This window comes from Mus caroli, unplaced genomic scaffold (genome assembly GCF_978045245.1).
Source record: "Mus caroli unplaced genomic scaffold, Mus_caroli_1 scaffold_8, whole genome shotgun sequence".
Lineage (NCBI taxonomy): Eukaryota > Metazoa > Chordata > Mammalia > Rodentia > Muridae > Mus > Mus caroli.
The window spans coordinates 83011167-83023302 of record NW_028227263.1 but is presented as its reverse complement, the minus strand read 5'-3'; the positions used below and the strand labels follow the sequence as shown (position 1 = coordinate 83023302).

The window sequence follows — 12136 nt, the reverse complement described above, 5'->3', positions numbered from 1 at the left end:
GTCTTTTAATTTGGGTCCCCATGTCTTGCTCTTCCATGATGCACCCTGAGTTTGGCTCTAAGGAGATAAGCCTGCCCTGCTCCCCCACACCTCTATGGCAGAAGTACAAGGACATTTAATCTAGGGTTTCAAGCCTCAGGGCTTTTCTAAGCAGGTCACCTTGGGACAGACTGGCCAATGGCCACGGAGTATAGCCAAGTTCCTGGTTAGCAAGTGTTTTTGTGTTTCAAAAAAAAAAAAAAGAGAACAATAAACAGATGCCCACCCCCACCCCTGGGGGGGAAAATTCTCTGGAAGCATGTTCTTGGTTTGGTTTGTTTGTAGCAAAGCTACATACATAATACCGTGCCATGTTCCACCAAATGTGCATGTATAACATATATACACACACGTGCCCACACTAGCACAAACACCCACACAGTGCCTTCCTCAGCCCTTCCTCAAGAGTCATACTGGAAGGACAGAAGGTACAACAGACAGCCACACGTCAGAGAAAGCTGGGCACAGACACCAGCACGCAGGAGAAGCCTGAGTTTAAGGCAAGCCCAAGCTGATTAACAAGACCCCTTCTAGATAGATAGATAGACCGTCAGACAGACAGACAGATAGGCAGGTTAGCTAAACAGCAAGATCTCATTTGGATGGATGGATGGCTCTAGAAAGAAATAGAAAAACATCCAATCAAACGAGGGCAGATTGGGCAGATTGGGCAGATGGACACCTCCTTACCACACAGCCCTATTCCCAAGTAAGGCAACCCTATACCTCTACCAAGAGCAAGACTCCTAAAAATCCCATCCACAGTTGTTGGGGCTGTGGATAAGACCCCACAATATAACTCAGAAGTAGAAAGCGGAGTATTCCTGTAGCCAGCATACTCCAGCTCTGAATGCCTGGCACAGACACTACATTTACGTGGGTCTTAGGGCTTCTATTGTGATAAAGCACCACAAGCAAGGCAGCTTTTAGAAGAATAAATTTATTTGGGGGTTTATATTTCCTGAGGATTAGATTCCATAATGGTGGAGACAGAAGGTAGCAGATGTGGTGGCTGAAGCTAGAAGCTGAGCACTGAGGGCTCACACCTCAAACCACAAACAGGAAGCTGAGAAAGCAAACTCAAAATGGTGCCTGTCTTTAAACTCTCAAGGCCTACCCCCAGTGACATACTTCCCTAGCAAGGCCACACCCCCTAAGCTTCTCCAAATGGCACTAACTACTAGGGACCAAGTATTCAAATGACAGAGAGTATGGGAACATTTATCATTCAAATTTTCACAACGTGTGTACATGTATGTGGGTTTACATGTATGTAGACAAACATTCAAGGAATAAAGGCAGAACTTTGAGTGAATGGTCATTATTCTGGCTTCCAACAAGCACCTTTTATTCCCAATCTATTCTTGCTAGGAAGACCCAACAGTTGAGGTTCGGCTCCCTATTACACTGGCCTATGACAATGGCTGCATCCTTCTACATTCTATGTCTAGGGACTGGGTGGCAGTTGCTTTATCACCCGAATCCTGCTCATAGGGCACAGCCAACTTCTAAACTACCAAGCCTTTACTTTCTACTTTGAAGAGAAGCTAATTTCTTGAGAAAAAATCCTACTTAAGGCTATAAAACAAAAGCAAGCAAACAAAGCCCACAGACTCAGTGGGCACAAGAGGGTTCTTTTTTCTTGAAAGGAGGCAGAGTCTCACCAGGTCCTTATAGGTGCTGGTGATAACAGCCACCCAGACACAAGGGCAAGCCAAGTGAGCGTACAGGCAGGCGGTCTGGCCAAGAATGATACCAATTACCCTTTGAGTTGGCTACAAATGCATCCAGGAGCACTTTCATTATGAGTAATGCTCTCATGCATTTGCTTGGGGGTGGGGAGGGGATGCCTAACGTTCCTTCGGGATACTCTGTTGACTTTAAAAGCCATCAGAAGTGGAGACCCCAGCCGCACGCCTTTAATCCCAGCACTTGGGAGGCAGAGGCAGGCGGATTTCTGAGTTCGAGGCCAGCCTGGTCTACAAAGTGAGTGCCAGGACAGCCAGGGCTACACAGAGAAACCCTGTCTCGAAAAAACCAAAAAAAAAAAAAAAAAAGAAGTGGAGACCCCAAACCTCCCACACTTGTGCAGTCAAGGATGTTAGAAGATGATAAAGAAGCCGGCTGTGGTGGTGCACGCCTTTAATCCCAGCACTTGGGAGGTAGAAGCAGGTGGATTTCTGAGTTCGAGGCCAGCCTGGTCTACAAAGTGAGTTCCAGGACAGCCAGGGCTATACAGAGAAACCCTGTCTCGAAAAACAAAAACATTTAAAAAAAAAAAAAAAGAAGAAGAAGAAAATAAAGGAACCAACCAGGGGAACACGGGAGCATGAGCAAAGGCAGGTGGCCAGTCTCACAGCATCAGCCACAGGCTTATTATTATTAAGTCCCTGTACAATAGGGACTCAACAAGTACCATCTAACTGTGTGATCCAGCAAGGGAACTGGTTGACATCTTTTCCCTGGAGAGGTGAAGAGCACTTGTTTCTCTTACAGAAGACCTGGGTTCAGTTCCCAGAACACACATGATGGCTCACAGCTAGTAAATCTAGTTCCAACAGATATGGTACCCTCTTCTGACCCCCTGGGACACCAGGCATGCACATGGCACACAACATACCCACAGGCAAAACACTCATACACTTAACTTCTCTTAAATGTCAGTTTCTCCAATGGCCGAAAGAAACACTTGTTCTAGGCTCAAGGAAGCCAAGGACAGGGTGTACTGCCTAGATAGATCCTGGGCAGGAATCTTGGGACTTGTTACAGAAACTGAACACAGACAGTACATATTTAAAGACTCTGGGAAGGGAAGAGATGGAGTACAGTAGCAGAGCAGAGCAAAGTATCAACTGCTCAGCCCCAACTCCAAAGCACTTGCAGACATCATACAAATGTGGGGGGAGATGAGTGCCTTGCTCACCTGTGTCACACTGATGCTGGTCCAAGAGCAATGTCCAAGGAGCACATGGTAAGTAGGATTTGTGCTGTGCAAACCTTTTTTGGTTTTTCAAGACAGGGTTTCTCTGTGTAGCCCTGGCTGTCCTGAAACTCACTCTGTAGACCAGGCTGGCCTCGAACTCAGAAATCTGCCTGCCTCTGCCTCCCAAGTGCTGGAATTAAAGGTGTGCGCCGCCACCACCCGGCTCTTTTTTCTTCTTCTTCTTCTTTTTTTAATGTGAGAACACTGTAGCTGTCTTCAGACACAGCAGAAGAGGGCATCAGATCCCATTTGAGATGGTTGTGAGCCACCATGTGGTTGCTGAGAATTGAACTCAGCACCTCTGGGAAGAGCAGTCAGTGCTCTGAACTACTGAGCCATCTCTCCAGCCTGTGCATTTTGTAACCAACCTGAACCTTAATTTCCTTACTTGAAATGGGTTATTATTTCACTAGTTCTGTCAGATATGGTTGCATACTCCTCCTGAAATCCCAGTTACCCAGGTGGTTGACCAAAAGCTGAATGTCACCCTTGGCCACATCTGAATATCTTGCCTTGACATAAACTAAGAAAGTACTGAGGATGCAGCTCAGTGATAGAATAATACTTACCTAGCCTGCTGTGATGGTTTGTATATGCTCTGCCCAGCACTATTAGGTGTGGCCTAGTTGGAGTAGGTGTGTCACTGGGTGTGGGCTTTTATACCCTTGTCCTAAACTGCCTGGGAGTATTCTGGTAGCAGCCTTCAGAGGAACATGTAGAACTCTCAGCTCTTTCTGCACCATGCCTGCCTGGTGCTGCCATGCTCCCACCTTGATGATAATGGACTGAACTCCTGAACCTGTAAACCAGCCCTAATTAAATGTTGTCCTTATAAAGAGTTGCCTTGGGGGCTGGAGAGATGGCTCAATGGTTCAGAGCACTGACTACTCTTCCAGAGGTCCTGAGTTCAAGTCCCAGCAACCACATGGTGGCTCACAACCATCTGTAATGGGATCTGATGTTCTCTTCTGGTGTGTCTGAAGACAGCTACAGTGTACTCACATATAATAAAATAAATAATATTTTAAAAAAAGGTTGTCTTTGTTATGGTGTCTGTTCACAGCAGTAAAACCCTAAGACAGATGCCTACTCAGGTTTGATTCCCCAGTACTGCAAACACAAATAAACCCTATATCCTAGGGTCCTCCTGAAAAAGTAGAGATGTTTAACATCGAGCATGTAGTTTGGCAGTGTTAGGGATGTGGTTGAGAGCATTACCCCTATCATTCTAAATCAGTGACTCAAGCTGTAGGTCATGACTCCCACAGAGGTCACACATCAGGTATCTTACATATCAGATATTTACACTGCAACTTATAACAGTTATGAAGTAGCAAGGAAATAATTTTATGGCTGGGGGTCACCGCAAACATGAGGAACTGTTATTAAAGGGTTATGGCAGTAGGAAGGTTGAGAACCATTGCTCTAGATGTTCTCATGAACCAATTAAAGTGCCTTCTTCAAGTATAAACTGTATCCACTTTAATGCACTGCTATCTAAAACTCTCTGTGAGGAATGTTGGATTATATAGGGTGTCTGATGCAGGCCCAGGACTGCTAACCACAAGAATGATGCACCTCTCCACAGACAGCACCAGGCGCATCCCATTATGCTCCTCGGGTTTCTTTGGGCATACATTTAAACGCACACACATACACGTGTGTGTGTGTGTGTGTGTGTGTGTATGTGTATCTTAACTGCTTGTTTCCATCCTCACGTTTAACAGCTTTGGGATCTAATTCACCCTGTCCATTTGCTCTTCTGGAGTGACCGCTAGTCTATGACTTACTCTTGCCTGTCAGCACATCCCAGCCCCTGGTCAGGCAAGTAGCCTCTGTGCAGAGCACACTTGACTGTCAAAGGGACCCGAACACTGAGTGAGCACTTCCAAGGGCCTGGAAAAGCCAGAGCTAAGGAAGCCAGGAGAGCAGGCCCAGAGCGTGTGGGGCCTGGTCCAAACCGTTGCTCTACAGCAGTAAAAGAAGAACTAGAGACAAAAACTCTTTTGAAAGACAGCAGTGACACAGCAGGTTTCCCCCTCCACCCAGAGAAGACCAAGAGGTGCAGCTGGTTCCTTGTCTTTCAGGCCGATCGGCCCCACATGTCACAGGCAGTGAGTAATGTCACCAGATCTCTATAGAATCCTCAGCTCCTCTGCACTGACACAGTCACCTACAAGCTAGAAACAGGCCCAGCAGTGGTGGCGCACGCCTTTAATCCCAGCACTTGGGAGGCAGAGGCAGGTGGATTTCTGAGTTCGAGGCCAGCCTGGTCTACAGAGTGAGTTCCAGGACAGCCAGGACTACGCAGAGAAACCCTGTCTCGAAAAACAAACAAAAACAGAAAAAAAAAAAAAAAAAAAAGCTAGAAACAGAAGAACCAAAGCCTGTGGCACAACTGTGCTTTCAATGGGAGACAGGAGGTCACAAAAGCCAGGGCCTGGCCTGAGAACCGGTCCAAAGACTCACACCACAAAGAACAATACTGTCTCCTTTAAGTAAACACATGGACCAAACCCTGCAGAGGGTCCTACTCGTGCACGTCTTAAATGTCAATGTGGCCGTGCAAGTATGCACACATGTAAATACACAGAGGAATCCAGAGAGAGATGCACAGCGCAGGTAGCAATGGGTATCTGGGAGACAGTTTTCTGTGCTGCTTGTTCAGAAGAGACCACTCACAGTACGGCTAAGAGAGGGCTAGAAGTCACTGGGATAGCATGCTCTTGGGCTGCTTATCAAGGATCTTGGCTCTGCCCTGGGTCAAGGAAGTCCTAGCCAAGCCATCCCCTCCCTGCTCAGATAGACTGCCTTCTGGGCAGCTATGTTAGAGAGTACAGAGCCAGCAGTGTATTTGAAATGAGGTTCTGAGGTCAGTGTGCACACTGGGAAGTGGAGGCTCAAATATGTGGCCCAAGAATCCCATGAAGACTCAAATTCCTGCTTAGTGGGGAAGGAGAAATTTGCAGGCTAACCCTCGGAAATGAATGCAGGAAACTACCACAGGAAATCTCATTTTACTTCCCAGCCCCTGTCCCTGTCCCAAACAAGAGCAGGTGCCCACAAACCTCACTCCTGGCTGCCGGGAGAGACTATGCCTACACTGTGCTTACCTGCCTCAGGGTGCCCTGAGAGCCACAATGCAGCCTGGCCCAGGCAGCAGACAAGGAAATATTTCGGTTCTAGGTGCTAGAAGGATAGCAGAGCAAAACAGCTTTGAAAACAATTCTTTATGGAAATAAGGAGAGACGAGGAATCTATTCAGGGTATCTGAAAACTGAGTGACCCACCACCATTCCACCGCAGGCCTACCGGTAGACTGTCCAGACTGGGGTGGGGTAGGGGAGTGTGCTGCTCAAAGAAGTAGACCTGGAAATTTTCATATTCCCACCTCGAATCCCCCAGCCTCCAAAGCAACGTGCTCCTCCAAAAGTAAGGTCACCAAACTCCCCAAATATGGGCTGAGAGGTTCCAATTAAATAAACAAGTGGCTTGGGTCGTTGTGCTTCTTTGTTCTGTTCATTTGCTTTAACACTGACTACAGAAATGTAGGCAATGGTCCACGGGACTACTAGGGAGGGAGGGGTCATCACCTTGTAGCTAAGCAGGAGGGGCAGCTCTTTGCAAAGGACATCCAAACCAGAGGAAACCCTTAGCTAGGGACCCTTGGCCTTCCGAAAGGCACTAAACATCCCAGCTTTCCAAGTGGCCAGGCACAAGCCACCAAACCACAGCGAGGCTTGGGGAAATTGCCGGCTACCTTTAGCTAAAGCGGTGAAAATAATCACTCCTGCCACTATTATTCTCGAGGGGGGGGGGGTATTCGGGTGGAGCAGATGTGGCAAGGCATCAGTCAGCCACTACCCTACTAAGATCCTCGAACCAAACCGCCCCAGAGCCAGAGCCTACTCGGAAGTCCGGAGAAGATTAAGTCACTCCCTGGGACCACCTTGCTGAATCCTTTCTGTGCCCAAGAAACACCCTGTCTCTTAAGAACATGAGTTACTTAAGCGCTTCAAAGGTCTAGCAATGGCTTCCCAGGGCTTCCCGGATTAGAGGCAGAACTAGACTCCACCCAGGGGCAGGCATTTGAAATGGGCACCTCTCATCATCAGACTCACCTGGGTACCAAATAAGATGCAGCCTAGACATCTACAGGCCTCCCTAACCCCGCTCTCAAGACCGCCTGGAACCTTACAACCCCAGAGGTGCAGCCTCCCTCCCTCGGCACATATGGAGGGCGGCTCCGATTACCTACTCTTTAAACAAACCGAATAGCACACTATTGGCACTAAAAAGAAGGCCGACTCTATTCTTTCTACCTGCTCTGAGTTTCCTGGCGCTCCGAAGAGAATGGCTCCCTTTCCATTACGGAAGATGCGGTCCCCAGCGCCCCCAAACGTTTTCTAAACGCCAACTGAGACTGAAAGGAGGAGCGAGCCAAAAAGGAAAAACATCTTGGACCCAACCCGCCCACGACATCCAGCCCCTCCCCTCAGGCAAGCCCTCTGCATTTCACCAGATCGGCTACCGGGTGCTGCAAGTGGGAAACCACGGTGAAATATTCTGCACCAAGATTTCTCAATCCGATAGTTCGCAGAACACCCCCGCCCCAACTCAGCACTCTTGGTCCATCAAGTTCTGAACCAAGCTCTCTGCTCCTCCCCCATGGCCACACCCACCCCAGCAGCGGCTTTCCCGAGCAGAACTGGGAACCCTACACAAACCCCACCCACTTTCTGGGCTCACAGACCATTAATTTGGACTCCGAATGCCGGGAGATGACACAGTCTTCACTCAATCCCATCACCTGCCACGTGGTTTGAGGGACCACAGATAAGGGCTGAGACCCCTCCCCCACATCCCCCGGCCTCTATGGAGAAAGTTCTGACACCTCCCTGGCCTAGAGCTCCGGCTCGCTCCATTAGGAATACACGGGCCTTGAGCTCTAGTCTCCACGACTTCCATGTCTAGAGCTTCTCGGTCTGCCACTTAACTGTTAGCAACAACAACAAAAAAAGAACAGACTCCGGTAACAAAGTAACGGAATTAAGTATTTTTGCAGTGAACTTGAGAGTTAACTGTTACGAAAGAGTTTCTGTGAGCTCAAAACAGGATAAAACAAAAAACAAACAAACAAAAAAAACAACCAACCCTAAATGTTTGTGTTAACACCAAAAATGGAGGGGGGAAGTCGGACTTCGACATCAACTACCAAGAGTCGCGCTGCGAAGCGGTCCCCGGAAACCAGAGAGGGGAGTGACCTCACGCCACCCCAGGTTTCAGGCGCAGGCCGGCCGCCCTGGTACAGGTGCCACCTGCCTGCACATAGCCCAAGAGCAGGTGAGAGTTGGATCAGAAAGGTCAGTGAACGGAGCGCGCCTTCCTAGAGCAAGCGCAGCCCCCTGCGGCCGGGCGCGCCCCCGCCGGCCGGATGGGCTGGGGCTCCCACAAAGAGCCGCGGGGTAGGGAGCGAGGACTGGGACCGCCCCCCGCGTCGGCCAGCGCCGCCGCTGGGTCGGGTTGCGACAAATTAAACCTTAGAGCCCTGGAAAAATTACAGGAAGAAGAGAACGAAGAATGTGCCGAGTGGCTGAAGGGAGCCCTGTCCCCGCGTGAACTTCGCCCGCCCCAGCCCGCCCCTCCCTCGCCAGAGCCCGCCCGGAGGCCTGGGAAGGGGGGTGGCGAGACTCCAGCTCCCCGAGCACCTACGCCCCAAAAGGGAGCGCCGCCCGCCCCCCCCCCAACCACCTCCAGCGCACCTGCCCGCGCCGCCCGCAGCCCGGATGACGACATCTACCCCCGCGGCCCCGCCCCAAGAGCCCGGGAGGGGGCGTGCCCGATGGGGGCGCGGTCGCCGAGAGGGCGCCGGCTCAAAGCGCCACGGCCAGCGTCACGCGAGGCCGGAGCGCCAGGACAGGGGCGCGGCTGCGATCGCCCTCAGCTCATGGCTCCCCGCCCTCGGCCCCGGCCCCCTCTTGCGCTGGGCCCGGAGCTCTGGGGGCGTGGCCGGTCCCAAGCAGTCCCTAGTCCGCGCGTTCGCGGCGTCCCCGCCGCCCCACTGACCTGTGTGAGTTCTCAGGTGCGCCTTGAGGTGCGAAGATTTCCCGTAAACTTTCTCGCAGCCCGCGTAGTGGCACTTGTGCTTCCTCTGCGGGGACTCGAGGTCCGCGCGGCTCCGGCCTCGCCGACCCCTTTGTCTGAGGCCAGGCTCGCCGCTCCCCGCGGGGCCCGGCTCCTGCTCCAATGCCGCCTCGGGCTCGCTCCACGCGGGGCTGGGGGGCGCGGCCGGCGCGCCTGCTTGTCCCGGGGAGGCGGGCTCTGGGCCGGGTGGTGGCGCAGGGGGCGCAGGCGGCAGGCGGCAGGGGGTCCTCGCCTTGCGCGCAGCGGCCCCTTCTCTGCGTTCCGCGGGGGCGGGCGCCGGCGCCTGCTGGTTGAGGTCCGCTAGGATCCGAGCCACCACGAAAAGCGAGGCGCTGTCCTTGCCGTCGCGGCGCTCGTCAACGCGGGGCAGTGTGGGGGCGGCGGCGGCCGCGCCCTCGGGCCGGGGTTCAGGTCCTTCCCGCGGCTCGTGCACGACTGCGCGGCTGGACATGGACACGAGGCACTCGGCGGCAAAGTGGTCCACATAGGCGGCGGCTGCCATGCTGCGGGCTCGGGCGCGCGGTGCTCTCGCAGGAGTCGTCAGCGGCGCATCCGCACCCACGGCCTCCGGAGAGCGGCGGGGGGCGGGGGCGCGGCGCGCCCTCTTCTCCGGCTGGGCTGGGCTGGGCTAGGCTGGGCGCGTAGCCGCTTCTGCCGTCACCCGCGCGGCTCCGCGTCCGCCTGGCCGGGCACTGGAGGGTGAGCGCATGGGGGGCTCCAGTGAGGAGGGTCCGCGTGCGGCGTCAGAGTCGGCCTGTCTTAGGGACGTCGAGCGGAGGCGACGTTAGGCACGACCCCTGCAAGTTGTGGTCGCAGTTCCACCGTGCATTGTGGCAGGCGGGACAGCCTCCGTGCGCGCCGCGGCTCGGTGTGGGCGGACCGGCCCCGGGGGTGGGCGGGGCCGGGGCCACATCTGGACCCGACGTCAGCCCCCAGCCACATCCTGGCGGCGCAGGTTACAGGCGGCAGCGGCCGCAGGGAGCAGCGCGCACGAAGGGGGCGGGGAGCCTGGAGCGCGCACCGTCCCTCCGGTGCGGTCGCGCGCCCGCGCCTTAGGAGGGGCGTGGCCAGTGGTAGACGCGAACTCCATTGGCTCTTGAGTACTTTATGCAGCCAATCCGGTCCTCGAGAGGGCTCTACTGGCCGCGGGACCTGCGCGCGCCAGTGGGCGTGCCCCTGGGCCTGCAAGAGGAGGGGCGGAAATCGGAGCCGGGCGCGCGGCGCGCAGACGCATGACGTCCGAGGGTGGCGGGCCGCTGTGTAGCGGCGCAGGGCTGGGGCGCGTGCCTCCCGCAGCGGGAACCCCGCCGGCCCTTTCCATGCCAGAGCTTTTGTGAGCAGGCAGCAGTGGGTGGCACGAGGATGGCAACGCTGAGCAAGACACCCTGTGGTCGCTCCGCCCGCCTGGAGTGCGGGCAAGGTGGCGTATCGGTCCCGGTGGGACCTAAGCGGCCGACCTCGCCTATGGGCGGGACATTACCGAGCCTCACCCCACCGCAGCGGAGTTCTCTGGTGGCCGGGCTTGCATTGCCCATCTCCAGCCACCTCCTCACCCCGCTCCTATTGAGCTCCGGTTCTCTACGCAACCTTGGCCCGAGCCTTGTCACCACTGGGGCCGCCCCGCCCCCGCGCGGCCGAACTGCCCTTGAGCCTATGTTAACCTGGCTGATGCAGGACCCACCACTGCCAGTGCTGAGGGAGTGAGCTACGTGCTGGGGCTGCGGTCGCGGCTGTTCAGGGAACGCGGGGCCCCTTCCTCCCCCTTCCTGCCCCAGGCCTGCTGCCAACTTCTCCAGGCCGCCCCTCTCCCACCGCGGTCGTGGAGGCTTCAAACACCACCAGCTGCGAGGACCCCGCCCAGGGCGCCCCACCCATCCACTGTCTGGGCCTCTGAAGGAAATGCTCTGCTGCGTCCTGCCGGGGCCTTCCAACTAGGCCACCTTGCTCTAAAGTCTAGACACACATTCGTGTTCTTTCCTCTCTGAACACTAGGCCATCATCAGAGAGACCGTAGCTTCCAACTGCATTTGAACCAATCTTAACACACTCAAAAGACTCCGGCCGCAACTGGCCTCTGACCTGTGAGGATAGGATCAGCAGCCTCTCCTTTTCATTGTGGATGATACCTTGAAATAAGTCAGCTACCAAGTCAGAGAGACCCGACTGCCGGTTGGTCTACCCCAGTGAGCTAAAGAAGGGTCAGTCACCTTACTACTGGTGAAAATTAAGAACCATGGCTCTGATTTCCCCAAGTTAAATGGGAGCCTAAAATATAAAAGACTTTGATTTCTGATAATCGAGGAAACTGAGCAATTTGGAATTTTCAGTTGTGAAACTTTAGGTTAACATTTGAACACCCGGAGTGTGAGCACACACCCTGAGTTTCCGCACTATTGGGCTGCTGTTTTGTGGAGAAGCTGGATCAGGGCTTTGTAGGAGGGTCTCCACTTGGCAGAAAGTAGTCATCTTTGTTCCAGGCAAATTATGTTGATGACATTTAAGAGACTGTGTCCTGACCAAGTGATGACTCAGATTGCTCCTCTGTTCCCACCACATGCCACAGACAGTCATCTCATTGGGAAAGAGCTGGCCCCTACACTGCCTTTCAGTCCATGCATGTCTTCCTGTCCCTCTGCAGCCAGGGGCATTCTGCAGTACATAAAATACTTTTTGGTCAGATGTGATGCACGCCTTTAATCCCGGCACTTGGGAGGCAGAGACAGGTGGATTTCTGAGTTTGAGGCCAGCCTGGTCTACAAAGTGAGTTCCAGGACAGCCAGAGCTACACAGAGAAACCCTGTGTCTCGAAAAACAAAACAAAAAAAAAAAAACAAAACAACAACAAAAAAAACAACAAAAAACTTTTTGGTGGTGTCCTCCAGGGCTCTGCCTACACTAAGACAAGGTGGACCTTCCTAGGACATACATATTCACTGGACTCCTACATTACAGGCTTCTAGGATAGCCTGC

At 53.6% G+C, this 12136-nt stretch overlaps 1 protein-coding gene across 1 annotated transcript in view; it reads right to left on the bottom strand.

Annotated features, from left to right (window-relative positions):
- Klf13 (KLF transcription factor 13) overlaps nt 1-10088 on the bottom strand; it is a 50525-nt gene extending 40437 nt beyond the window's left edge. The window contains exon 1 of the mRNA XM_021167116.3: nt 9089-10088. Coding sequence (XP_021022775.2) covers nt 9089-9668 — 580 coding nt within the window. The 5' untranslated portion in view covers nt 9669-10088. The remainder of the gene's footprint in view (nt 1-9088) is intronic.
- Between the last annotated feature and the right edge of the window lie 2048 nt (nt 10089-12136).